The 27,387-nt window shown below is 43.4% G+C and overlaps 1 protein-coding gene across 2 annotated transcripts in view; it reads right to left on the bottom strand.

The window, feature by feature from the left end:
• The window catches only part of EPHA1 (EPH receptor A1), a 33,891-nt gene that overhangs the window by 4,449 nt on the left and 2,055 nt on the right, over positions 1–27,387 (bottom strand). The window contains exons 2-13 of one of the 2 annotated variants that reach the window (XM_065849786.2): positions 25,879–25,946; positions 15,884–16,159; positions 13,839–14,229; positions 7,741–7,896; positions 6,489–6,821; positions 5,131–5,255; positions 4,870–5,029; positions 2,225–2,321; positions 1,286–1,341; positions 894–1,016; positions 605–790; positions 116–177 (exon numbers count right to left, since the gene is read on the bottom strand). In XM_065849786.2, coding sequence (XP_065705858.2) covers positions 116–177; positions 605–790; positions 894–1,016; positions 1,286–1,341; positions 2,225–2,321; positions 4,870–5,029; positions 5,131–5,255; positions 6,489–6,821; positions 7,741–7,896; positions 13,839–14,229; positions 15,884–16,159; positions 25,879–25,946 — 2,033 coding nt within the window. Of the gene's footprint in view, positions 1–115; positions 178–604; positions 791–893; positions 1,017–1,285; positions 1,342–2,224; positions 2,322–4,869; positions 5,030–5,130; positions 5,256–6,488; positions 6,822–7,740; positions 7,897–13,838; positions 14,230–15,867; positions 16,160–25,878; positions 25,947–27,387 lie in introns of those variants that run through there. The other variant, XM_071814740.1, reaches the window with a different exon arrangement.

Genomic DNA, 27,387 nt, shown 5'->3' with positions numbered 1-27,387 from the left:
CTGAGCAAACTGTATGGCATCAAGCTTCAACTGCTCAGACTGGAAATGTTAGTGAGCAGAAAGTAAGTGCAAGTTCCAGCAGTACACAAGCTTATTACAGATTGGAGTCTCTCACCCGGAGGAAGGTATCCAGTGCTCCATTCTCCATATATTCAGTGATGATCATCATTGGCCTCCCTTGAGGAAGACAAAAAGGTGTCAGCCTTTTTGCAGTTCTCCTACTCTTGCTTTTCAACACAGAGAACCACATCCAAACCCAACCAACATTCCCACTCCACTGGCACAGCTGGCTGACCCTTCTCCTTAAATCTCCCCTGATGATTTTGTATCCCTCCTTGTGTCACACAAATAATTTTACAGCATCCCTTACACTATCCCAACTTCTCATCCACTCACCAAATCAAGAAGACCTCTCCTAACACTACCTCATGATTCTCTTGGAAATCCATACCTCTCCTCCCTTCCTCATTCTCTGCCACAGACTAACATGACAATGCCTGTCTTCTCTCGGCACAGCCTCTCTGACAGCATCCTCCCTAAGAAAGGCCCAAGAAATGTGCCTGTTTCTGCTCTTATTCCAGGACTCCCTCCCACACATTCTTACTTTTGGTGACAACTCCTTCCAGACGCACGATGTTCGGGTGATTGAATTGCCCCATAATTGTTGCCTCGCGCAGAAAGTTCCACCACTGTGAGTCTGAATATGTTGACTTCAGGGTCTTGATGGCAACCACAATACGTTCTTTTCCTGGGAGCCGGAGTGACCCACGATAGACCTCCCCAAACTCCCCTGAGAACAACCAGAGGCAAAACGTCACAGATGAACTCAGGAATAGGCAAAAAAATAAGAGTGTGCAGGAACTGAAACATGTGGAGAGCAACAAGTAACTCACCCTCTCCGATCACATTCTCCATAGTGACACAAGAGACATCCAGTTCCTTAGTGAATTCCAGTACGCCTCTGCTGGGGTCATCATATGGTTGCAGATCTACGTAGGGCTTCAACCAGACCTTCTCTACGGTAAAGGGAAACATGAGAGCAAATTAACCTGTCAACTCTTTTGACAAGCTTTTTAGGGCAAAGCTACAGAAGCAGAGGGGAATACATGGGATTCGGACAATGGCAGCAAACAAATGTACCAAACATACATTGAAGATTTGAGCTGTTATGGGAAGAGGTAAATAACATCAGAAAATACATGCCAGTCTGAAACTACCGTATTTTTTCATTCCTTCCAACCTATTCCAGGCTTCTCCCTGTTTCTGCTACCCCTTTGAAGCTCACCTCGATCAAAGCCTGAAGTATTGTAATCTGGCCGTGCTTGTCTCCGACGAGCCTTTCTAGAACATAAGAAGCAGTTGTGAAAATAAAATGGTCAGCAGATAGGAAAGAGAGAGCATAGACTTCCAGGGTGTCTGCCCTGGTTGGTCAGAGACAGAGTTCAGGGTAACAGAGAGCAAAGTAGAACCAGACACTTGCACATACTTGGTAGGGAACAGCTAGCAAGAAAATGTGATGCTTCATTTACATTTAGAAATGGAGCTTTGTTTTCATGTGGGTAGTTTCGTTCATCCTTCTGCTTGCTGAATTCCAGATGAATTTCTATTTATTTTATGTTTTCTGCACACTTTCAATACAATACTTGATCTTCTTAAAACCAAACAATAGCAGCCTTACAAACATTTAGAAAGGAAGTAGCATTTTGTATCTGGGCAGAGGACCACTAAAGTACCGGTATATGGAGAATGGCTTGAAATGACTGGAAACATGTATTGCCTTCTTAATTGATCAGTAGCTATAGAAATCACAGAATCACAAAATCACAGAATGTTAGGGATTGGAAGGGACCTTGAAAGATCATCTAGTCCAATCCCCCTGCCAGAGGGGGATTGTATCATAACAATGTTTTTATTCATCTGTCATGATAACAGTATGATAGTGCTGGATTATAACAAAACTGAGAAATCACCACATTTTCTTCTGTTCTCAGTAGCCATCATTATCTTACAGACATATCAATCCCTTCGATCCTGCTAATCAAAATTACTTACTGAGACTCATTCCACCTTGTCACAGCACACTGGTCTTACTCTTTCTTCTCTAACTAACCTCTACCTATCCAATATCTTGTGAGAAATCAGAGCCTCCCTCCATTTCTCAAGCTCCCATAGCTCAGCTATTCCTACATCTGTATCTGTTTCAACACCAAAAATCAACACTTACTTTCGGTGAAAGATGAAAAGTCCCAGAAGCAGCCCAATAAATAACAGAACTCCAAAAATAATGGAGACTATGATTCCACCAGACAAAGCTCCTGTGTCTGCAGAAACAAAGAGAAAGGCTATATAATTTATCAGACCAAGAACTATTTGTCTGCAATGTAGCAACCAGCATACCAGTCAGTGGTATTAGGTAAGCTATGGCCATTTGTCTTCCAGGCAGCAGAGCCACCAGATTTGAGTTCTATCATACTGTTATTCATGTGCATGGAGCACCTTCTGAGGGGTATCTGGTTGACTCCTATTGACAGTCTTGGTCTTCTAGTTGAGTAATTTATCCCTATGCCTGATTTCCTACATAAATTCAAAGACACTTTCAAAAATGAAGAACAGCTGTTCCTTGCCTCTCACTCCTCTCAAACTGTTCTTTTGGATCAGACCCTTCTTCCTGCCTAGTAGCTGATTTAGACTATAGCACAGCAAAGACATTGTTTCCCCTAGCAGTCAAACTAAACTCTCTTTCTGTTTATGAAATTAATTTCCCTCCCCTTCCATCAATATCTGGGGTTGGTCCTTAGTGCCTAATTACCTTGACAGAAGCCACTGTCTGCTTAGGACTTTTGAAACAAACAAGTACTGACTTAGGAACTTGCAGTCTATCATCATATTCCTGTTTTCTCAAAACTAAGCATCAAGTGGTTTCTTTTTGTGATTGGATAGCATTCAGATAGCATTCATTTAACACAAGTTGTCTTCTTCCATTTAGATTCTCAAGCTAAAGCTATCCATTTCCATACAGCATATTTGAATTCAAGAGAGGAAACACTAAATTACTTCTGTTGGTGAAGCATGTTTTTAAATCTTATTTCCCATAACTTAAAAAACAAGTTAAAAAACTTAAAAATACATTAATGAAAAGTGTTCATATCCATATCTAATGAGAATCTACATTTTTAAATATTTTTCCCTAAAGAGATTTAGGAAAACACCCAGAGGAAGAAAATTCCTAAAGGAATTGTTTCAATAAATTGACAGATTTTAAAGCAAGGAACAGCTTGTGTGACATGGAAAACTGCATCTGGAAGTGTTTCCTAACATCCAGTCCAATGGTCAGCATTCATAAAGCCTAATTAGCACTTGTTCTTCTTGCTCAATTTGATGCTTATACATTCCCCTAAAATTATTAAAATCACCAGCCTAGTTAAGTAGAAATCAAGAGGCAGAACTAATGTTCTTTGTTATTGAAATCAAAAAGGCAAGACTTGGAAGGTAAGGTAATACCTTTTATTAATAAAATGGACAAGCTTTTAGGTACCTAGCGCTTCTGCAGGAAATTAAGTGATCTAAATTCTCAAACTGAGATTTTAAAAAATTGCATTTTCCTGCAAATCTTGTTTCACTAATATTCCTAAACCAGCACAGCTAAACAAATCTAGTATTATCAAAGAACTCCCATCAAATGAAACCTTGCTGGTATTTCTTTTTAATCCCTTTCGTATTCAAAATACCTTCGTCTTGGCATGATAAGGTGTTCAACTTTTATTTTTTAAAAAATCATAATCTTGATGAAAATATTTTCTAACATGTCCTTTTATAATTAAAACCATTTAAGGTACATTATTCAATTGGCTAATAATCACTTATGCTATCATCATTTGGCACTGCGACTTCATGAAAATTTTACCAAAAGCTGCTGGTGCCAAAACCAAAAGCCCAATCTTTAAATTATATTCCAGTCATGGTATCACACTCCTTATTAGCTTTTACACAATTAACTATATAGTTACATCAAAGTATGCCTTTGGTTTCTTCCATGACCTTATTTCACTACAATATAACTAGCCTTTCAAAGACATAATTTCAACTCACATGCTTCTAAAATTATTCATAGTGTCAATAGGAGGATCTGTGAATGTGTGGAATAAAGAGAGAACAAACTCCATATATAGCTTTTGATAAAGGGCAAGTCTCTGGGTAACCCAGTGAAAGAGGAGATTGGATGTGGGGCCTGTATGAGGTGTTCTTTGATATAGGAGAAAGGTCTTCTTGTGGCCTCAATAGCTTAGCCTTCTGTACTTTGTGCTTTGGTGGAGAACATTTTTCAGCAGCACATACCATCTTATTGGGCAGAGTTACATTCAGGGGCTGGACTACATACAGCAGAAATGCTAAAGCTGGAAATAAGCAGTGGTGAGGTCCTTTGAGTTCTCCTTTTCACTAGTATACTTTCACACAAAAGGAGGCATACTGTAATAATGTTGCTAACATTCAAACTTAGAAATATTAGCCAGAATGAAAATGTCTAGATGAAGAGCTGGTTAAGTGATCTGCCAGTACAACACACAAACCTGTGACTGATCAGTTCTGAATGGGAAAGTACAAGTGCATTTTATACGACAGCAAAGAAACAGGATAAATGCCTATGTTTTTATATATGTTCTTATAAATGTTTTTATAATGTACATTTTTATAAATGTTATACGTTTTTGTAAAGCAACAGGCTTAGCCTTGTTGACAAGGAACTCAGGAGTGTGGTGTTAGTGCCTTACAGCTAGCAGAAGACAAAAAGAGATCCATCTGCCATATGAATATACAATCTGATGGAGAAGTAAGTTTTTCCCAAATGAGATACCAGTGGTGGTTGTTTACCTGGTGGAAGAGTGCGAAATTCCTGCTCTGGGGAGTAGGGCCCAGGCCCAAGGGGTGTGATGGATCTCACACGAAGCAGGTAGGCTGTGTCTGGCTGCAGGTCTCTCAGAGTGACATTGGGCTCAAGAAGGTGCTTCACTGTGTAACGTGCCTCCTCTCCCTGCAGAAATCAAACAGGGTCAAGTAACAAATACACATTGAACAGAGGACACTTCTACCCCTTTGGCTGAAAGGGGAAAGAACAAATAAGGCAGTCCTCACCTTCTCAAAGAACATGACCTCATACTCCACTGAGGTTCGGCTGCGCTGCCGTGGGGCAAGCCAAGAAACAGAAAGACTACTGTCATCTCTTTGTGTCAGGACAAACTGGGATACTGTCACTGGAGCTTCAGGGCAGAGAACAGAGAACATCAGGAATAAATACAAACATAATGCAAACCAGGCACTCTCTGCATTAGAGGCTTTCCTTCTCTGGTCACACCATGCAACTGGAGCTGACTCTCATTGCCACTGCTGCTCTCTCATAATTCTCTTCTGTGGTAAAAGGGAAATGAGGTCTTTGGTTGTAATTAATTGTTCTCTATGAATGGTATACTTCTATCCCAACAATGGGTAACTTTCTTTGACACTCAAAATAGAATCAGTGTTCCAAGAAATTACATAAAATCCAGCATTGTACAGGAAGTTTTCCAATTTGAAAAGAAAATGTTGGGATTTTACGGTCTTACCACAGCAGTAACACAACTATCCTATGTGATTTATGAATGTAGCTCCATTTCATAAGGGTATAGTGCAATTCAGTGCTCAGAAGCTCTCAGCTGACCAAAAATGCATGCTGTTCATGAAAAAAAAAGGTAATTCTCAACAGCCTGCAAGGACTGAAGCCTCCAGACTAGTTCTCTCCTTGTCCTTCATCATCACCAGGAAGCGATGAGGTGAGCCAAAAGTAGCTCTGCTTTTCTAGCTCAGAATTGTGCTGCTCTCACATAGCATTAGGAAGAAAAGTCATGTTTTGTCACTAAATCAGAACTTGGGGAAAACACCAAGGGCTGTTGAGCACTGTGATGTCACATGCATAACCACGTTTCACAGCACTCTGGAAAGTATTCACAGGACAGCCAAACTAGCCAGCTTGAAACTAAACTACAGGAATGTGTCAGGAACTGCTTTGTTTCTAGCATCCTCATTTATCCACGCTTTCAAAGCTTGCTTTTTTTTTCAGTTACAGCAGGGTTTCTGTTGTGTTGGGTCAGATTTTTGCAACATCTAAGTCATGGGAAACATTTCATGCCACAGTCCCTGTTCTTCCTTGTCACACAGGTAACAATACCTAGGCTTAATTACACTACTGTATGACAGGGAGGGCTTTATCCTCCTCACCTTTGTAAAGTCCTTAATGGATTCATAGCTCTTGGTGGGTAATGGTTACTGCTGCTCTGACTTGCAGGGAATATGACTGATGGACTTTACATGCCAGAGGCAGAAGTACCTTAGAGTCCTTATCATACCATACCAGCAAATGTGGACAGAAGGAGAAGATGGAGAAAGCTTAAACATTCACAGAGATTCCTCTTCCTTTTCCTGATGAGCAGGAAAAACTTCTCTCTGCTTCTGCTAACCTGCATGTCCAACTGCGACCCAGACAGCCGGAGCAGTTCTCTGTGGAGCAGGTCCCATTTCTGAGACACCATTATGGGCTTCCACAGCAAATGTGTAGTTGGTGTAAGCTTCTAAGCCGTCCACGTCCACAGCAGGTTTAGTGAGACCAGAGGCACTGGGGGAGAACACCACACCAGCCTCACACGGCTCACATGACAGGAAATGGCAGCGCTGACAGAAGACTCTGTAAGTCAGATCCTTTCGCCCACCGTGGTCACTGGGTGGCTGCCACCACAGACTCAGCTGCGTGCCAGTAAGGGAGAAGCTGACATTGCGGGGAGCAGAGGGGGGGCCTACAAGAAGCATGAAAGAAAGTGTTAGATCCAGCTGCTAATACTCAAAGTACTGTGGCAGTTTCCCATCTGCTGATGCATTTTGAATGGAACCCTCTGCAACCCCCAGCCTCTACCTCTCTGATCTCTCATCCCCATTTCCTAACATTATTTTTCCCTCCCATCTCCTTGTTCATAGAATCACACAATGGTTTGGGTTGGAAGGATCCTTTAAAGATGATCTAGTCCACCTCCCCTGCCATTGGCAGGAACATCTTTCAATAATTTGGTCAAAGCCCTGCCCAGCCTGACCTTGAACACTTCCAAACACAGGGCATCCAAAGCTTCTCTGAGCAACCTGCTCCAGTATCTCACCACCCCCATTGTAAAAAATTCCTTCCGTATGTCCCATCTGAATCTACCTTCTTTCAGTTTGAAAGAGGACAAACCCTTGTCCTGTCACTATAGGCCCTGGTAAAAAGTCTTCCTCCATCTTTCTTACATTCCCCCTTTAAATATTGAAAGGCTGCAATATGATCTCCCCGAAGCCTGCTCTGGGTTGAGCAACCCCAACTCTTTTAGCCTTTCTTCATTAGGAGAGGTGTTCCAGCCCTCTGATCATTTTTGTGGCCCTCTTCTGGACTCATTTTAACAGGTTCATGTCTCTTTCGTACTGTGGACCCCAGAGCTGAACACAGTACCCCAAGTGAGGTCTCACCAGAGCAGAGTAGAGGGAGAAAATAATCTCCCTTGACCTGCTGGCCACGCTGCTTTTTATGCAGCCCAGGTTACTATTTGCCTTCTGAGCTGCAAGCACACATGGCCAGCTCATGTCTAATTTTTAGCTGACCAGTATCCGTAAGCTGTTCTCTGTAGGGCTGATCTCAGTAAGTTCATCCTTCAGTCTCTATAGATATTGATCTTTCTATCTGCAACTCACGGGTGCAAGCAATGTTCTGGCCCTCCGAAGGTGCTCGGTAGAAACCTGCATTGCAGGAACAAGACGTAGCCCCTGACTCATTGGACAAGCTGTTGGGGGGGCATTTCAGGCAGTGTTTAGTCTCCAGCGAGTGACGGTAGAATCCTCGCTGGCAGGCTGTGAAGAGACAAACAAGTCAACATAAGATCAACAAGAAACCACTTGCCAGTTTTGTTCCTCTTCTTTATCTGCTTGCTTTTCTTCCATTTTCTTAGATCCCAGAAATATTTAGGTTGGAATAGACCCCTGGAGGTCACCTAGACCAATCAATCATTTTCTCAGAGCAGATAGAGATGAGACGCAAACTCAAGGTAAGATCAGTGTTATGATCTGAAGAAAGGGGAACTCATTCGCTGGTCAGTCTCAGAGACTTCTTTCAACATAAACTCAGACTGGTCCCCACCTTGCCCTTCAAGCTTTCCACACCATTAGTAAGAGCTCTAAACAATAGCTCCAAGTCCTTGTAGTCCTCAGACCCCTCTGCTTGCTGACTTCATATGGGATAGCCACTGGGCTTTTCTGATTTCAAGTGTTGTACTAGAGCATCACCTAGCAGGGCCCTGGGGAATATCTAGATAACTATCAGTTTGCCTAGCAGCAATGAGTGTAACTGTCTATGGAGCCAAGACAGATTGCAAGAGAATAGGTACCATGTGCTTTCTATTTCCAGTGCTACAAAAATAAGCAGCCACATCTTTCTCTAAGTATAACATCTGACACTCTGTTTTTGCTGCATTACTTGATCTGCAGAAGCACTGGTCTGTCTAACATCTATCTCAAGGTCAATGCTTCACTGCTATAGGGGTGTAGCAAGGAGAAAATTAGTGAGGGAGGTTGAAGTAACAAGTGAATTCAACGGTTTACTTGCCTGTGCTAAATGAATCTATGAAATGTTCTTAAACTAAATAAACAAACAACCTACCACTAATCAGATGGTTGAGGAATGCATACACTGATTTTCTGCCACAGCTACCACCTTGCATTTAACTTGAGCATCGAGGGAATGGCTCTTTTCATACTGCACTGTAAAAGCAACAATCTCCCCTGTACTCCCTCAAGAGATCCCAAAGGAGAGAGCCATCTGCTCAGGATCCTGAAACAAATGTCTTACTGTGGTAGAGCATAGCATAGGAAATGATCCTTTATCAAGAAGACAAAAAAAAAAATCTAGCCATTCCTACCATGCAACACAGAGGGACAACTGAGGGGACCTAAAAAATTTCCCACTAACAAAGGCCAAGCAAGACTCCTCACCATCAGTCTCAGGAAGAGTCATTATCATAAGTGTACATTGAGATCTCTCTCTAGATTGTCACCACAGAAGTGGTTTCATCTCATTCCTACTGGTCCCCCTTCTTGCCCTGGGATGGCCGGCAGGCTGTTCCATTAATACTGCATAATGGCAACTGGCCCACCAGATGCATAGTAATACCATCACACAACCATTTTGGGACATTGCGACAGTACACGGGCCGAAAGGAGTTGCAGCAGTGAAGCCTAAAGAGCACAGAAAGGAAAAATAATCACAAGAAGTAGGAGCAACCAGCACCTTCTGATTTGGGTAAATAACAGAACTACTCAGGGAAGTCTGTCATTCTGAGCTACAATCACAAAACTATGTGGACAAGGAGAGCAAAGGCTGTTGAAAGAATTAAGGCTCAAGCATTGATTGTCACCAGCCCAAAGAGATTCCATTTATATTAGAGATCAAATCCTCCTTGAGAAATAAGCAAGAAGAAAAGATACTTTGATCTCTAGGCTGCTAACAACTGAGAACACTTCTACATGCTGGAGTGAAGACAAAAGCTTTGGCCTTCTGCCACTTTGCTCCAGAATAACATTTCAAAATTCTTGATGCTGGATCGGTTTTGGTCAGGAGAGTTTTGCCAGCAGCATGAAAAGCAGACAAAGTGCAGGGCCAGAGACTTCTGTAACACAGAGGTTCTGATGTTCCCTAGATGATACTACCTGCCATAAATATGGGGTGACATACACACCCTCTTATTATCAGGCTAAGACAGTCAGCAGGTAAGTTAGGGAAATGTGGGTTTGGTGACCTTTGCAAGAAAAGTTAGCTCTGACCCCAAGAGAGCCTCTGTTAGAATCAAAGAATCATTTAGGTTGGAAAAGACCCTCATGATCATCAAGTACAACAGTTAACCTAACACTGGCACTAAACCGTATCCCTAAGAACCTCACCTATACATCTCTTAAACACCTCTAGGGATGGTGACTCAACCACTTTCCTGGGCAGTCGACAACACTTTCCATGAAGAATTTTTTCCTAATATCCAATCTAAACCTCCCCTGGCACAACTTGAGGCCATTTCCTTGCATCCTTTCACTTGCTACTTGGGAGAAGAGACCAACACCCTCCATGCTACAACCTCCTTTCAGGTAGTTGTAGACAGCGATAAGGTCTCCCCTCAGCCTCCTTTCTCCAGGCTAATCAGCCACAGTTCCCTCAGCCGCTCTTCATAACACTCGTGCTCCAGGTCCCTCACTAGCTTCCTTACCCTGCTGTTGTTAGGCCTGTTCCTCCAGGCCAAAGCTCTGTTGCTGCTCTAGCTGCAGTCTACACCTGCTTTAGCCACCAGCGGTGCTGAGACCCTGCAAGCAGGTGAGCTGCCTCACAGGGCGGCAGCTCACCTGACAGGGAGAGGGAGTGCAGGGAGGGAAATGCATGGGGGACATCAGGGCAAAGGGACAAACCCCAGTAACCAGGCAGGCACGAGCTGGCCAGAGTAGGCCATGTCACCGGCGGTAATGTCTAGATCAGTAAACCAAAAAGGGGCAGGAGGCGCGGGCAGGAGGCGCGGGCAGGAGGCGCGGGCAGGAGGCGCGGGCAGGAGGCGCGGGCAGGAGGCGCGGGCAGGAGGCGCGGGCAGGAGGCGCGGGCAGGAGGCGCGGGCAGGAGGCAGGGGCAGGAGCAGAGGCACTCAGCTGCCCGCGTGACCCAGACAGCAGCACGGCCCGTGTCCCTGGGCTGGGCTCGCTGGAAGGGATGTGGCACAAGGCGGGAGCAGCTGCCGCGGGCAGCGGGCATGAGGCCATCCCGTCTAGGGCCGGCGGGCCGCACAAGCCCAGGCCAGCCCCGACCGGCGCCCTAGGAGCGGCGGGCACAGCACAGCCCCGCAGCCAGGGAGAGCGCCCGAGGCCCGCGAGGGAGCGGCCCCGGCTCCTGACGGGGGAGATCCTGGCCGCAGCCTGACCGCAAGAAGCGTTGCGGTGGCGGCGCCCGGCGCCTTGGACTCCCCGCCGCAGCAACCAGGGCCCACGCAGCCGCCGTGCCGGCAGATGGCTGCACAGCACCGTCGAGGCGCCCCGCAGCTGCGGGGCCCGCCGCGTGGGGAGGTGGCAGCGCCCGCCGCTGCCGCGGTGCAACGGCCCCGGCGCGGAGGCGGACGAAGCCTCCCTCAGAGCGCCCGGCGGCTCTGGGAGCAGGGCCAGCAGACGACTGTGGGCTGAGGCCCGGGCCTGCCGCAGGAGGGGTGAGGAGGGGCTGCCCGGCAGGGAACCTGACTCCCATCGCTGCCTGCCTCCCTTCCCCGGAGGCCTTGGCCTCGCGGGGCAGAAGCAGAGAAGCAGCTGTCCTCGACTCCCCCAGGAGCACAGCCGGCGGGGGAGGTGCACGGCCAGCAGTCTCAGCTCCCACCCAGCCCCTCTGGCCCATGGCACCTGGTTTCCCTGGGCCTTGGGCACTCGGCTCCGGGCGATATGATGGGAAAAACAGGCCTGGGAAAGGGCCAGCTCAGGACTGCTTGCCAGGCACCAAAGGGCAGAGATGATGGCTGGGGCCCTCCCTTCATGACTTTTTCCTGTAAGTGCTCATGGGGAGTCTGCCAGCAAGCAGTGGGTAGCCTGCAGATGCCAGATGTGAGCTGACAGCTCGGCTCACCTGCCACCCTGCAGGGCCCATCAGGGTATCATAGAATCATTTTGGTTACAAGGGATCAAGATCAGATTCCAGCCATTAACCTAAGCCTGGCACTAAACCATGTTCCTAAGAACCTCATCTGCACATCTTTTTAACACTTCCAGGGATGGTGATTCCACCACTTTTCCTGGGGAACTTGTTCCAATGCCTGACAATCCTTCCTGTGAAGAAGTTTTTCTAATACCCAATCTAAACCTCCCCTGGTGCAACTTGAGGCCATTTCCTCTTGTCCTATCACTTGTTACTTGAGAGAAGAGACTGACGCCCTCCATGCTACAACCTCCTTTCAGATAGTTATAGAGAGTGATAAGGTCTCCTCTCAGCCTCCAAAAAGGCTAAACAACTCCAGTTGCCTCAGCCAAACCAGAACACAGAGCAGGGGCACAGCCAGCCTTTGTGTTCACAATAAACTACATGCTTGAGGAAGTTAATCATGGAGTTCTGGGTTTATCAGCAGCAAAGTCTGCAATGCTATGAGAGGCTGTAATGCTTTCAGCAGGCACATTTTTTCTGGGATCATGGGATGGCTGAGCCATTTTTTACCCAGCGAGCTTTATATGGCTGTGAATTCACTGAGAGGTTGAGTGAACTATTTAGGAACCTTGACCTCTGGAATTCTGTTGCCTCCTGTTCTGTAACAGAGGTCTGTTTCTCCTCACTGCTATGAAGAAAGGGTTCCGCTTTCCTTTTTTCGGTTCCTACTTTAGGCAAAGCTCAGAACTAGAAAACACTGACAGGTGGTCTTCCTCCACCCTGTGCCCCTTTGCATGTTTGGAGAAGTCATTCCATCTTCTGAGGACAAAGTAGGAGCTGTGACTTAAGTCTTTATCCTTACCTGGATTGTTCCTAGTCCTTTGCACAATGCCTGGTTTTTTCCATTGAGGGAAAGGACCCCACGGTATCTCCCAGCAGGCAACCTGCATTCACCTTCCTCCTCTGATCCTCCAATAAGACACTGCTCTGGACATGAAGTACCTCTCCCTACCCCTGGTAGTTTCTTCCCCTTCCTCTCCTGGGAGACCTCCCCAGTCCCTACTGATCCTACAAAAGATACTTCTGGCTGCAGCTGTACTTGGGTGGAGTGGGATAAAAGCATAGATGTTGAATGAACCTGTGCTGTGATAGCAGTCAGGACTTGTTGAGACATGACAGCTTCCCTGCCCCTTCCCAGGGGAGTGCTTTCAGGAGGGTGGAGAGAGCTCTGTAGCACCTAAGTGGAAAAACTGGCTGGGCTGTGTAAGGAGAGCAGATTGCTGGAGGAGGACAAGGATCATGTGCTTCAGCCTTCACCAGCTCCCCAAGAAAAATGAGCAGCAAGCAGCGGCGATTCATAGAGGCACCAGATCCTTGTAGTGGAGCAAAGGCAGGGAAAAGCAGAGATAGGCCACCCACTGATCCAGAGAACAGTGCATGGATTCCTTTTTCTATATGCCTTGGTGTGCTGGTTTGACTGAAAATGAGTTTCTTTTCTTCATGCAGTTAGAAAACTTTATTTTCCATAGCTAGCCTGTCGTTGTTTTGATTTAGTCTGAGAACAAGAAGATCACACCTCAGGACAGAATTACTGTTTTTAAGTTGTTCCTGAGAAATAAGGCAGGCACTGACAGTACTGTGCAGTGTGGTTTACATTATTTTCCTTAGCAGAAGAGCCTTCCCAGTCCAAGTAGAAGGGGACACTGCGGAGAACCTTGTACGCCTCCAGCCTCTCAGCTTTCTACTCATGGGACAAATACACTGTTCCACACATCTGACCTGTCTGCCTTGAGAGAACAAGACTGCCATTTATGGGTTGGGAACCAGTTGTTGAGTGAGTCAGTGTCAATCACACAGTTACAGCTCACAGGAGCTAGCTTCAGAGCTGAAGGTTCCTGGGTGAAGCCCAAGAGGGAGTGGAGAGGTGTGTGCAGGTCTTACACTTGACACATGAGGAGAAAAATCACAGTTGAAAAAGCGAAGCTAAGGAGCGGAGCAAAGATACAATACACCTGATGGGCACAGAGGGCAGGCAAGAGAGAGGCAGACCACAATAACTCCCCTGATCCCACCTTATGCTTACGGATGCTTTGATCTCCAGCTCCCTGGAAACTCTCCCATGGCCTACAGCCAGTGTCTGCATACTCACCTACGCAGCTCCCATCGACTTCCTCAAATCCCACAGCACAAAGGCATCGGCCCATCGGTACCAGCCACTCCCCATCAGTGCTGCAGTGCATCCTGGGAGGAGAGCCCACTTCTTCAGCTGCATACTCCACACAGACCCCAGGCACTTCTGTCAGCCCCTCTGAACCTGCTAGCGTCTCTGGAAAATGGGCCAGGCCTCGCACTGCCTCTGGGCAAGTTTTGTAATACACTCGGACAGACACCATTGCTACACAAGCTCCAGAGTTCTGGAAAGCCAAGTAGAATCCCCGGCGGGACAGCTTTCCAATGGGGCACACTTCTGTGTTCAGCTGCATGGCACCTGATTCGATGTCTCTGCTTGTGAAACTTCGATCTGCTGCCACAGTGTTGAGCTAAGTGAAAGAGAAAAAGACAACAGCTTTAACATCTGAGCAGGCAGCATCAGCTGAGATACCCATACCTCTCAAACTTCTTTTACACTAAGGCCTTTTAGAGGCTGTATGGTTAAGTGCTTCTAATGTCAGTGCATTTTCTTTGCACTTGGAAGAGATGTTGAGAATGAGGTCCACATCTTTTCTTGTGTCCATTCTTTCCACCATCTCCTTTCAACTGCTTTTCAGTCATTTACTGGTCTTAGACAGTACCCTATGTTCTGGGTCCCTGATCTCAGAGGTCTTCAGGAACTGCCCCCAAAGGAGCAAATCTCTCTTCTGTGATATTTTTTGTTCTTTGCAAATTGTGTGCAGTTACATCACAACACTGCTTAGTTATGCTTTTAAACTGACCAGTGAATTACAGCCACCTGTTTCTAGGCTGTACTTGATGCAGATCAGATCATCTACTGCAAGGTGCTTTTCATGCAGCGCTCAACATATTTCAGCACTGGAGATACTTGGGTGAAAGGTGCTCCAACGCTCTCATATTCCCACTACCTCAGCAAACAAAGGATGAGAGTAAGTGAGAGATGCTTTTAATGCTTGGGCAAACAAGGAAAGGCCTCCATGATATCATGTGACAGGGAGAGACACCTGGACTGCAGGTGGGGTGGTCTTTCTTCTCAGAGGGATATCCTGATAATTGATCTTCTCCACTGCAGTCCCCTTTTTATTGCATGAAATCACCTGCCGCATGTAGTTGGGTGGCTAATGAAAAGTATCTGCACAGCAGCAGCATCTGGCAGTGGGATCATAACACAGGTTTAGAAGTTGTGGAGGTATCACACATTCATGTGGTAGGCTGCAGGGGAGGCTGAGGAACACTGGGGAGAGAGGGGGAGCAGTTACCAAAGTCCTGCTTTGCCTGTGGTGGCCTTTACTGTTGTTTGTTTTCATTACATGCCATTTAAATTGCAGAGGAAGGGGCAGTAAAATAATTTAGGTCTGTGGCTTTTTTTAAGACAGAACTGGGTTATAGAATTTCCTCTACAAAAATGCTGAGGTTCCCTGTTCTGCAATTCAAATGTTTCCATGGCAAGAGGGCACTACGCTGGGGGAAATGGCAGTTAAAATATAACAGTGATAAATGCTTTCACACAAAGGAGGATTTCATTATAGCAAGCCATCACCTCAGGTTTTAGAAAATAAGAACCTATATCTCATAACAATCAGCATAAATGATCAGGAGCAGAGAGACCTGAACTGGATTGTGTTCTTCACTTGATCTAATCTTGCTCTATTACCTAAGGAAAATAAAATTTCTTTAGTCTCTGCTTTACTGTTCCTAAAAATTAGTGTAACCATCGAGCACTGTTACAACCCTTTAGAATCCTTACCTACGTGATGTCCAATTTAATTAGTGGTTATGCAGAATGAAAGTCCCATCTAATTTAAAAACTCCTGTGCCTCCTGTGGCAGACTACTCTGAGCATCACAGAGGGCACTGGGGGCAAAGTTTATTCTAAGGACAACACTTACTATCCATGCCCCTCCCCAGACGCTGGTTCTCCTGGCCTCCCCCAGCCAGCAAGCCACACCTAATTTAAGCTGAAAGATATGACTAGTTTAAGCTGAAAGATATGACTCACTCTTCACCTCCAGCACTACGGACCTTGGTGAACAGCGGCCGGCGGAACTGGATCCCGACATCTTGTTCAGATTCCATGTAATAGAGATTGAAGGTCTCTTTGCAGGTCACCACTTCACCTTTGAAGCTCTTGCAGTCCCTCACAGTAAACTTCAGCTCCACATAGATGCGAGAGGCTGCCTCACCCCGATAAATCCAGTTGGTGCGAAGCCAGTGATCGGTGTCACCTTCAGAAAGCACACTGCAGTCCTGGTACATATAGACTGGGGTACCATTTATCATCTGCTGCACTTCACTCCACTGCTCCCAGGGTAGAAGTAAACACACATCATTAGACAGACATGAGAAACAAGTTTTGCTTCCCATATAGTGTTCAGGGCTCGAAGCTTGGCTAGCTGGAAGATCTCTTACACTGAGCAAAAGCTGCATCTGGTCTAGACCTCTGTGTCAGCCCAAACTCTTTACATTAGGAGCAAAGAGATACTGTAATTAGGACCTGATGTATGCCAAATTGAATGGAACCACTGTGGATGGACACTTGCATATTCCCTTCATTCTACCTTGGTTCAAATGCATTTCTTTCATACATCGCCTTATCTTAGATTGAGAAAACGATCCATTACTCCCATTTATTGGCCACTTCTCTCTGCCACCGTTTGCATTTAAAGTGTACAGTATGACATACCAGATCAGGACTATTATCTGCCCCTGAAAATAATGCACAACACTTTGGGGTGAGAGAAAAGGTGGTCTGACACAATGGGAAGGTCAATGTCAGAAGGACTGCGTTAGATCAAGCACTCATTAATTTGGAGTTCACGCTTCTTTAAGTGTGATATTTTGCAAATCCTAATTTAACACTAAAACTCGGTTGATTTTCCTGACTTCATACTAGGTTCTGCTTCTTCCCCAGGCAACTAGTGGCTGAGAGAAGCACATAAGTCCAGCTTGTTATATGACCTCAGTGATACTATCTGTATTATTATTTGGTATGTATTTTAGCATATGCTTTTGCTGAATTTTATGTGGTTCTACTTTTGCTTCCCCACCACAGATATAATGCAAAATGCAAAGAATATCCACTTTTGAATAAGTCGCACATGAGGACTGAAAACTTGGAAAGCAAGGTTTTGTTTAATCAAATTAATTAAATTGAAACAAGTGCCCACATAGGTATTGGAACAAGTTTAAGTGTCTTGATTTTAAATCACACCTCAGATTAAGATGCAATTTAAACAAGGCATCAGTCTCTAGGCTTGTCAAGTCTCAGGGGCTGAGCATGAGATTCACACCGTTCTTCAGCACAACCACCTCCTGTACTCTCAGCACAACCCTGCAGCCTATCTCCCAGCTTCTGATCCACAAACCAGGTCATTCTGCTAGTGGAATGCAAGAAATGGACCCACAGTGTGCCAAAGGAGGCTCTGCTTTTATGCCATGACTTAGAGCATACCTTCTATGCAGCCCCACTCTGAAAGCTTCCAGTGCTTTCTCTAAGCTAGTGCGCTCCACTGATGGCACAAGCTTGTATCTGGCTGATTTCAGCCATTTACCTAAGTGCATACTAGCAGTCTCCTCTCAGGAAGTTCTGCAGATGGTATCTATGTGTCCTGTCTTGTTTCCTTTTCTCCATGTAATTAATCTCCAGTGTTACCCCACCCTCTTAATCTGATCTCTCTGGCACGTATCTGCACCACACAGGATTTACACCTATTTCACTTTATGGAGGTCAAAGGATTTAGGCTTGCAAGAGAGAGAAGCACACTGGTCAATCCCAATCAGATGGGGCAATCACTTAACCACCTCTTGCACTGTTTCATTGAAAATCCTCTTGAAAATCCTCCAGAACTGAATTTACAACACATCCTGAAGTATATTGAAATAGAAAAAAATAAGTTAGAAAGGAGAATAAGAGCAAAGTAGCTTTCATAATAAACTGCCAATTTCAGGACTGGCTTTTAGAAGCATTTTTCTGCTGGTGTCTGCCTCCACCAAGCTGATGGGAAAGGCATAATCGCGTTTGAAGGCAAAGAGTTTGACACGTTTCCATTAGCAGTTTCTCTTAGTGCAGTACCACAGACAAGTGTCATCAGAAAGTGATTTTTGCATATCTCACCAAAAGACATGAGCTGTTGTGCTGCATGTCTTGAATGTACCATTTTCAAAACTTAAGTGATACAGGATCAGAGTTTCATTTTCAATAGTGACAACTCTAGCAGAAAAATTTCCTTTAAATTCTACTGCTGGAAAAAATCCAACTGCTAAATCTTGTATTTCTCAGCTCAGCTCAGCCAAGCTTCTTCCAGACAGACCTCTTCAGGGCAAAGATGCTTAGCACTGAGTATTGCATGGTTTCATATGCAGTGAGGTGCAAAGAAATAACAAGGGAGTCAGACTTGTTTTTTCTAAACTCTACTGCTGATGGGTAAAGGAAGTAAAATGAGGATATTATTTATGCTAACAACACAGAACTATTGTTAAATATGCTTGTGACTTCTTTTCATTATTCAGTGAAGCTTTTAAATTCAAAGTAGTAAAGGAAAACTGTTACATACGACACTTAATGAAAGGGTGATGAGTCCAGAAGTTGCTAGGCAACTGTCTCACATCCTCAAAGAATCTGCTGCAAAGTCAAAATGTATGCTTCTGATTTTTAATGTAATGTTCTTAATAAACATGTGGTAAAGTGTGGCTCAATCAATATTCATTACTTGGCTCTCCAGTTTGTCTGCCTATGATATTGAACCAACATCCTTTGATAATATAACTTTCTACCCATTTTGTTCCAGACACTGTTTCCTTACTCCAGTCATCAGTTTGGCCATAGGATGGGAAACATTCTCCTAGAAATGGTGCACAGTATGAGTCAGACTTCCTCATTTTAGCAATGAGTGAACTAGTTTTATGATGCTACAGAAAACTTTCTCATGAGATTCAGAATCATACCAAGCCTTAGGTTGGAAAGGACCCTTGGAAATCATGTAGTCCAATTCCCTGCTCCAAGCAAGTTAAAGAGTTCTCAAACTCTTTATATTCTTTAAAACTCCTTTTAAACCCCTTTACATTTAAATTCTTTTTAAGGTTTAAGTTTAAACTGTCTTTAAACTAGCCTTTAAAGTTATAAAACCTTTTAGAATTATTAAAAAGCTGCTAAGAAAACAAAAATCAATGCATTCAGACAGAGTCATAAATTAGTAGCCTGACTTTCTGAAGAGTCTAAGCATGTAGCCATTGGATTTGAGAACAAAATCATGTTCTGTACTTCTCAGAAACCTATATATTAGCACAGGCAGTTAGCTCCAGAGATCTGGTTTTGAAAGTATTGCTCTGGTGTTATAATACAGAATAAAATAATTCCATCACAGCAATTAGTATTAAGTGAACAGCAACCTTGAAGCAAAAGTGCTATCTCAATAACCTCAGAACATTGGAGGTTTAGGGAAAAGGAAGACAGCTTTCCTCTCATTGCTAAGTTGGATTCGATATAAGGAAAGCAGTGATGGAGATGAGCTGTCTTTATAAATGCAGTTCAGAATAACCTGAATGACAATCTAGAATGGCACCAGTAGATATTTGTAGTAAACAGTATTGGTTTGGTCTACCATGTGAGTAAAAATCCAAAGATAATATAAGGTACATGCCTTTTAATATCTGCCTTGATCAACTCTAGATTGATTACACAGATTGAAGCTCTGAAGCCTGAGGAAGGCTTACTCTGCTTTTTCTGTAAATGGGCCTTCTCTAGTTTAGGTCTGTGTCAAGGAGCCTATCTCTGACAACTTGTGATTTCTCCATCAATGAGCTACTCTTCCTAGGATCTGCCATAAGGTATAAGATGGAAACATACTGAAACAGTTTGGATATCTTCATGGAACTATTGTAAATGGAAGTGACTTTTTTTTCCAAGGCAAAGGGCTTCATATGGTGTAAGATATGGTTTTGTATGGTGTGAGCTATGGTTTTGTATTATGTGTCAAGCATACTTCCAGTATTTAGAGAGAACCTGGGAAATGAGTCTGATGGCAATGGGCAATACTTGCTCTGTTTGTATAGCTTTTTTTAAAAGATGGATCAGGTGGAGTCCCACACAGGGACAGGGTAATTGTGCCTTTTCTTTGAGATGATCAAACCTGCCTGGAGAAAAGAATATCCAGGAGATGACAGCATGAAAGGCACAGTGGCAGGCTCCAGGTCAAGCACATAGAAGCCAGGAACTAGGCCTTCAAAGCAATGGAAGTAACATTCCAAGAAATCAGAAGGAATGAGCATATTTTTCTGCAACTCTGCCTCTGAGATGGTGAGAATCTCCCTTCTAAGCATAGGTCCATCTAACAAGGAGACAACAGGGAACAAAAGGTATAAAGTCTTTCCTTTCTAACCTGGCTGTCTGCAAACTCACCAGTATTTTGTTTGGTATTATAATAAAAGTTGGTTTGTTTCATATTTCAAATAGCCTGTTAGTCTTCTTGAAGGACCATGCTATAGGCGCACTCATCTCAAAGCTCCAACTGACTTGTGGTGCTTTTGTGCTGAAGTGAGGAAGTTCAGTGAACCTTTTCCACTCTCATTCAACAGCTATAAAAGTGTGAATCAGCCCCTGAAGTTGCTAGGCAACAGTGCTGTCATCACTGTGATGCCTGAGCAGCCATGATGATAAATGTCATGGTTGTACAGCACCTTTGCTTTGGCTCAGAACATGGGTCTTTTCTGCCCTTCAGGTCACAACACTGAGTACACTAGCAGAGATTGCTACTTGAGGCTGTGGCAGTGACTTCATGCTAGGCTACCTGGTTGGTGGCTCATGCAAGCTGGTCTACAGTACAGCTATTAATTTACACTTTACTTCCTCTGTCTCACTTTTTTTACTCTCCTTCCTACCCCTCTGGGTAAAATATATCTTGATTATGTATAACATTTTTTTTTTCCTTCTATCCCAAATCCACAAAGTAACTAATTTTCACCTAAGAGAATATCATAAAGTATCTCCACCAGTCTACATATCAACAGCAGCAAGGCATGTCAGGGTATGACCCCAAAGCCAGAGCTGTTCCCATTTCCAGTTAGTTGTTGACTTTACTAAGCATTTGTCCCTCATTTCTATGCAGATCCTGTTCACTTGGAAGATCTAACTGCCTATGACTGATACTTAAGCTGAGAGAAGCTTGAGGTATATACTGCTGCTCTATTCCAGGTTCAGAAGTGATGACATCTGTTTTGAGTTAGATCTTATTAAGGACATGGATTGTCAACAGCTGTGGAAAGAGACGCACATAATAATATTTCTGATGGTTATTTTTCACGCCATCTTCAGATGCTACAAAAAGCTGACTGGCTGTGACTCATCCCAGCTTAAGACTATCTGAGTAAGATATCAACAAGTCTGATTAGGTGAACTGCCCAGGTTTAATGAAATAGGAGTGCTGTGCTGGAATCACTTGCAATTTGAGGGTTGTGTGGCCCACAACACTATTCCTTTAATGACCAAGCCTATCTGTCTGAGCAGAAGTGATGGAAATGGAAACCAGACATCAGCTGTTATTAACATGTAGGACCTCTTAGTCTGGTGGAACAAAACCTCACCTTGCTAGAACCTGAAGGCACGTACACTATACCATGTGGTCAGTGATATAAAAGTTGTTGACAGGTCACAGGTACTTGATCTAGTCTATTACCTAAACAAAATAACTGAGCAGTGTAGAATTTGTCATTTGTCTGGGATTTGATAGGAAGATAACAGCATTAAAAAAAAAAAAATCTGAGCACTGTTTTACTCAAATTGCATTCACAAAGCTTTGGCAGATACTATGTTCATAATCAGACCTCCTGTGAAACATGGGGTGCAGAACTGTGCAAGAATTGTATAGTTTCCAAAGTTTTTCAAGTGTTTTTTGAGCCACAATAGTTGCAGTTCGTGGCTATTTATGAATAACCTCTGGAATACATTAGGTCACTGAAATTAAATGTACATCCTTAGTCCTGTATGAAGGTAGACTTCAGAAAAGCTGAGCAAACCAGGTGCCATGCACCCTGGGAGTCCTGGTAGAAAGTTTGAAACTGATAGCAACACTTTGAAGTATATGTGGAAGCAAGCACAAATATGTAATAGGCAGAAAAAAATAATTATGTCCATGCATAAGAGAATGAGAACAATGGTGGCCTAGAAAGGAGACTAAAAAAATAATCTGGAAGCTTTAATACTACTATGATCCATATGGGAATATAATTGAGGAAAGACAAGCTCCATAAGCCAGCTTACCAGTTCAGAACTGAGCATTGCTGAACCTTTAATTTCTAATAAATACAACACATTTTGGCAATTAGTGGCAGCAGCAGAGCTTATGTCATTTCTGAAATAATAGATATCCAATTTAAAAACAAAACTACTATTAAAAAGCGCTCTTTTACAGGCAAAGACAGATGTAGAACTGGTGAAAGCATGCCTCCCAAGAAAAAATATTGGCTAAAAAATAATAAAGTGTATTTAATTTACAATCTATTCAACTGCATTGAGACAAAAAGTCATTTTGAGAGGCCCAGTATGCAGTATCCTACAACACAAATGGCTAGGAACTTAAGTAGTCATATACAGTCATGAAAGCATGACTGGATTATGTAAATACTATTCACATACACATAAAAAGGAATTTGGAAATAGTGGACCAAAGGAAAATTTCAAGATAAGCCCACAAGCTGGGGATGAAATGATCATAACAATTAAAGACAAACATTGTGTTGCCCAATACGTACAAAAACTGATACAGAAAATCAATAGGAATAGATATTACAGAGTTCAAAACATTAAATAGGGTAAAACTGGAAGGATCTTTTGTGCCTGGGCTGCGAATTCAAGCTCAGAATGCTAGTGAACGAAGAATGCAAAACTATCATGTGAACACAGAAATATTTAAGTGGGAAGGGACCTTTGGGTCTTTACTCCAATCCCCTGCTCACAGTAAAGCTAACTTCAAAGCCCAGTTGGGTTGCTTAGGGCCTTGTCTATTAAAAGTAAAATGCAAGAGGATAACATGACTCCTTATCACCATCTGTTCAAAGATGATGCAATTATACCTAAAAGCAAAATAGAGATAAATAACTTTTTATTATGTTATTTTACAAGCTACCAAGAAGCAATGCTATTATGCCCAGTAACTGAATTTGTTCAAGGTAGGATTTAGGAAGTTCTTTTAGGACAGTTTCAGTGATTTTTGAAATCAGTAGCCAGGCTGTTTGTGCAGCAAGAGGAGCCTTAAAGAAATGTCAAAGCAAGTAAGTTTTGGACTCCTGACACCTTCTAAGTGGTCATCACTAGCTCCCTGATATATTTTAAAAGATGGGAATCTACCACTACTACTGTGATACGCCTTCCCATGCCCAATTGGTATTGCTGTCTCAAAATTTGAAATCTGTTAGATGATGGGTGGGTGGGGGCAGTAAGGTAGATAAGAAAGTGATTATATAATAGGATCTACAGTTTGCCTTTTTAAGGACCTAGTTTCCAATAGCAGCCTTAAAAGAAAGAAACCCTTTCTAAACAGCTACTAAAAGCAAAAGCTAGCACATACCTTGTAGCAAGCAAACTTCTACAGACACTTTACATGAAGTACAGACACTTTCACTTAAAGATGACCTTTAAGCTTATGCAAGATTTCACTGCCAGTTAATGTACTCTAGAAGTACAGAAAAAATTACCCATGCTGTCCAAAACCGACTAGTATCAGTTCGGTGTTCTTAGGCTGAGCATGTCTTAACAGAATCATTGCCTCTACTGGATACAGACCAAGTCTGACCATGGAACAATCACACATGGCAAGCCATTTCATCCAGTGTCACTGGCTAAAAGTAAGGAGAAAACAAAGGTGTAATTCCGCCTCCACAGAATTATCCAACCTCCTCTGGCTATGCCTTGGAGACCTTGTCCATATAAAGCATGAAATTCCTCATAGCAAATTCCTCCTCTGTGTGATAAGCATATTGACACAAATCCAGTTCATAGATGGGAGATCTCTGGCATCTGAGGTTAGGTACAAGAAGCAGTGTTACATGAAATATATCCTTCAACTCTGTATGGAATACTGCTCAGATGTTTCCAGCCTGTTACTAATCAAGCTAGTCAGACTATTCAGTATTAATCTTAGCTCTTGTGTCTCAAAAGGTGTTCTGAATTAATCTCAGTTCTCTTTCAAACATATTTAAGTCTTCATTTTGGAAGAATTGTTTCAGAAACAGTTGTTCAAACTTCTGATTCGAAGAGAATTGCCCATTGTTCCCTTTTTGCTCATGGCAATTTGTCAGCCTTCCACCTAACAGTTATTGGGAAATGACATCATTAGACAAATCCCTGCAAAAGAGTTGCTCATCAGAAGTCAATTAATCTATTTTTCATCCTCTGATATTTGATCAGTCATTAGTATCCTGACCTACTCTCAGGCCATGTTTTCCAGCATTTTCAACAACTCCCAGTTACAACTACATTTTAAATATACATATTTTAAAAGAAGATGTAGCTCAAGCAGAAGGGTATGCCAACATGTAGCACTGCAGTTAACCTACTGTGCAAAAATCAGATGTTCTGTAGCAAAAGTTTTTTGTCTTCTGTCAGATTATTTTTAGAATGCACTTTTCAGGTTTTTTTTCCAATCTCTTTAAGAGGCAGACTTCATCTTGAATATGCCTAGTGCCTAGTATGGAGTTAAAATTACCACACAGAAAACAAAGGGAACAATGAAAAAAAAAACCATGATCTACATATATGTCTCACTAGGGCACCTTTTTTGAGTAGGGAATAATAATAATAACAACAACAACAACAACAAAAACATCTGTACTAATGACACAAAGGCAGTTATGCCAGCACAGGAGAACCTCACTGTCTGGTTCTGGTTCACCAAGAAAGACTATCAGAAGGAGGAGGATGAGACTGGCGTGGATTTAAACCAGCCACACCACATTACAGAGGAAAGTTAAGAAAATTAATTAGGAACAGGCTGAGCCCAGGTCTACTTCATAAGCAGCAAGGGTAAAGCCACTTTCTCCATAGGAAAGCTTGGGGCTTGCTAGAAAGATAAGAGCATGGATGAGGAACTGGAACTATGTATTAACATATGTCCTTTCAACTACTGTAGCATAGTCCCTGAATTCCCTTTTCTTTGTGCCTTCCTTCCACCACTTCCCAGTTTTGCTGTTACAAAGGAAATCATCTTTGTGACACTAGAGGGCCTGCTCAACTGTACTTCATACAAATTGCTCTACTTGTACAAAAATAGCCAAGAGCTCAGCTGTCTTTTTGGGTCCAATTTTGCAGTGGTTTCAGGAGTAGATTTTGAAGTACTTCCATCAACTCAATTTTACAGTCATGAAAGAAAGAAATGCCTCTCTCATTTTCAGCTGTGTGGGCCAAAAACAGCACTAGGGCTGGGTGTAAAGTCTTAGAACCTTACAGCCCACTCAGCAGGCCAGACTGCCACCCCCTGAGTTAACAGTTATTTCTTCAGTTAGCTGCTGAGTTTAAAAATGTGTATCTGAATCATTCAGCTTAGTACTCAAGAGGAAAATAGAACAACCTTAAATAAAGATTCTAAATTCTTGAGAGACTTGGAGACAGAAATACTTCTGTCATGGCTGCTTGTTTGGAAAAGGAGACATAAGATGTGTTTACAACATGTTAGAATGAAAAACTGTGTGAGGATTTGGTTCTTTTCCTCCATTAAGCTTTATTACTTCACGGAAACAATGTATTTCAATGACACAATTAATCACTAAGAGCTACTGTAAGTCTATGGGCATCAGAAGAGCTACTGGATGTCAATGAGGCATCAGTCCTCAAACAGCTGGCTAGGGGGTGAGGCTGCAGAGGTGAAGGAGCTGCAAGGCAGAGCAATTTACAAAGCATACAATGTCCAGCAGAAGGTGGAGCTGCAGAAGCCTGAGTTTGGGAAGCAAGGTGGAATTTCAACTTGGATTATGCTTTCCCATAATTTAGTACTCCCAGTGGCTCCACTTCCTTGAATGTGTGTACTCACCCCTACTTCTGGAGGGTCTGGAAGCCAGCCCAGTTCACCCTGTGCAGTGCTTGTGTCGAGCAGATCCACTGGAAAACAGAAGAAGGGGAAAAAAAAAAAAGTCAGTGACCTAACTCATATGGCCTGTGAAATGACTTCATCCTCATTTTGTCACAGGAGAGAAAGCCTGCACTTCTCCTCTCAACCCTACATCCTTTGTGACCTTTTACTTTAAAAAAACACATCTAGAGGAAGGATGGGAAGATACAAGACAGTGCAGCTAGTCGGGAGTTAAAAGGTTTTCCTGATATATTAAACTCCTCTCCAGTAATACCCATACACATCCAAAACATGCAACCCCGATGAATTTTTCTGCTTCCTAAAATGGGAGGAGGAAGCTGTAGCCTGTTGAAATGGGAACTCAGCATTAGCAGCTGCATGTATCTTTCCTTGGAATAGAAAGACAGCAGACAAAATGGATGAAGAGGTAGGCAATCTAGTAAGTTACCAACACAAAAGATCAATCAGTGTCCCCTAGAGGTACTATTTAGTGCTTGAAGTGCAGTAGGAAAGTACAGAGGCAGCATTGAGTTGTAGAAGGAACTTTCCACTGTGAGAGTACCCAAAAGCCATGAGATGCATCAGTTGATCGAGCTGCTGAGCGGTCTACCTCTGACCCAGGCTGCCCACCATCTGATGGTGGCCTAAAAATCATTTTACTCTCTCCCTCCCATGACTGTTTTAGCCATGGCAGCAAGAGAAGAATTGCAGAATTGCCTTGCATGGCTGTGTCAAGCCTTGGCTCCTAGAATTATGTGACAAAGGAGAAATTCAGTGGTATGTTAATTTTTAGTCCTCAAATAAATTTGAAAATGTGACCAGAGTTTGTCCTCAAGTCTTGATCTGATGAGAAGTTAAAATGTATCACTTTGTAGGCAAATAGGGAGAAGAGAGAGGAGTTGGAGTAAGTGGTATTGCTGGATGTGCAGCTTTGTGCCTGCCTTTGGCTCTGCCAGTGCAGCCAGAACAGGCTACTGATGCATCTATGACAGACCCAGCTTGGAACATAGGGTAAAGGAAAAATTCCTTGGATTGCCTTTTAAATTCCTGTGCATGTATTCAAAGGGGTTGTTTATGGCATCTCAGAAAAGAATTTGGGGGTGAAAGGTAGGAGGGGGGAAATATTTAAACGCCATTTAAATAACCAGATTTCCTCCCCCTCATCTGACTGCTTTACAAATACTGTCTGCCAACTATAAGTAATAGAGTGCAGATCAGCAACAGCCCTGTGGAATGAGGAAGCAGGCTGTGGGCCCAGAATCAGAGATAAGAGGGATTGTACTGCTGTTCTCACCTCTGAAACACCCTTTCAGGATTGGGAGAAGGGAAAAGCAGGAATCCAGGTTTTGCAACTTTGCAGTGTCCACATTGCATGATCATATGGCAAAACCTTCCTAGCCACAGACTCTCTGTCCAGACAAGGTTCCTCACTCCCTTCCCTTCTGCTCTCAGTCACTCTATTTGAGATAC

This window comes from Patagioenas fasciata, chromosome 1 (assembly GCF_037038585.1).
Source record: "Patagioenas fasciata isolate bPatFas1 chromosome 1, bPatFas1.hap1, whole genome shotgun sequence".
Taxonomy (NCBI): Eukaryota; Metazoa; Chordata; class Aves; order Columbiformes; family Columbidae; genus Patagioenas; species Patagioenas fasciata.
The sequence above is the reverse complement of the archived record's forward strand: the minus strand, read 5'-3'. Positions and strand labels throughout refer to the sequence as shown.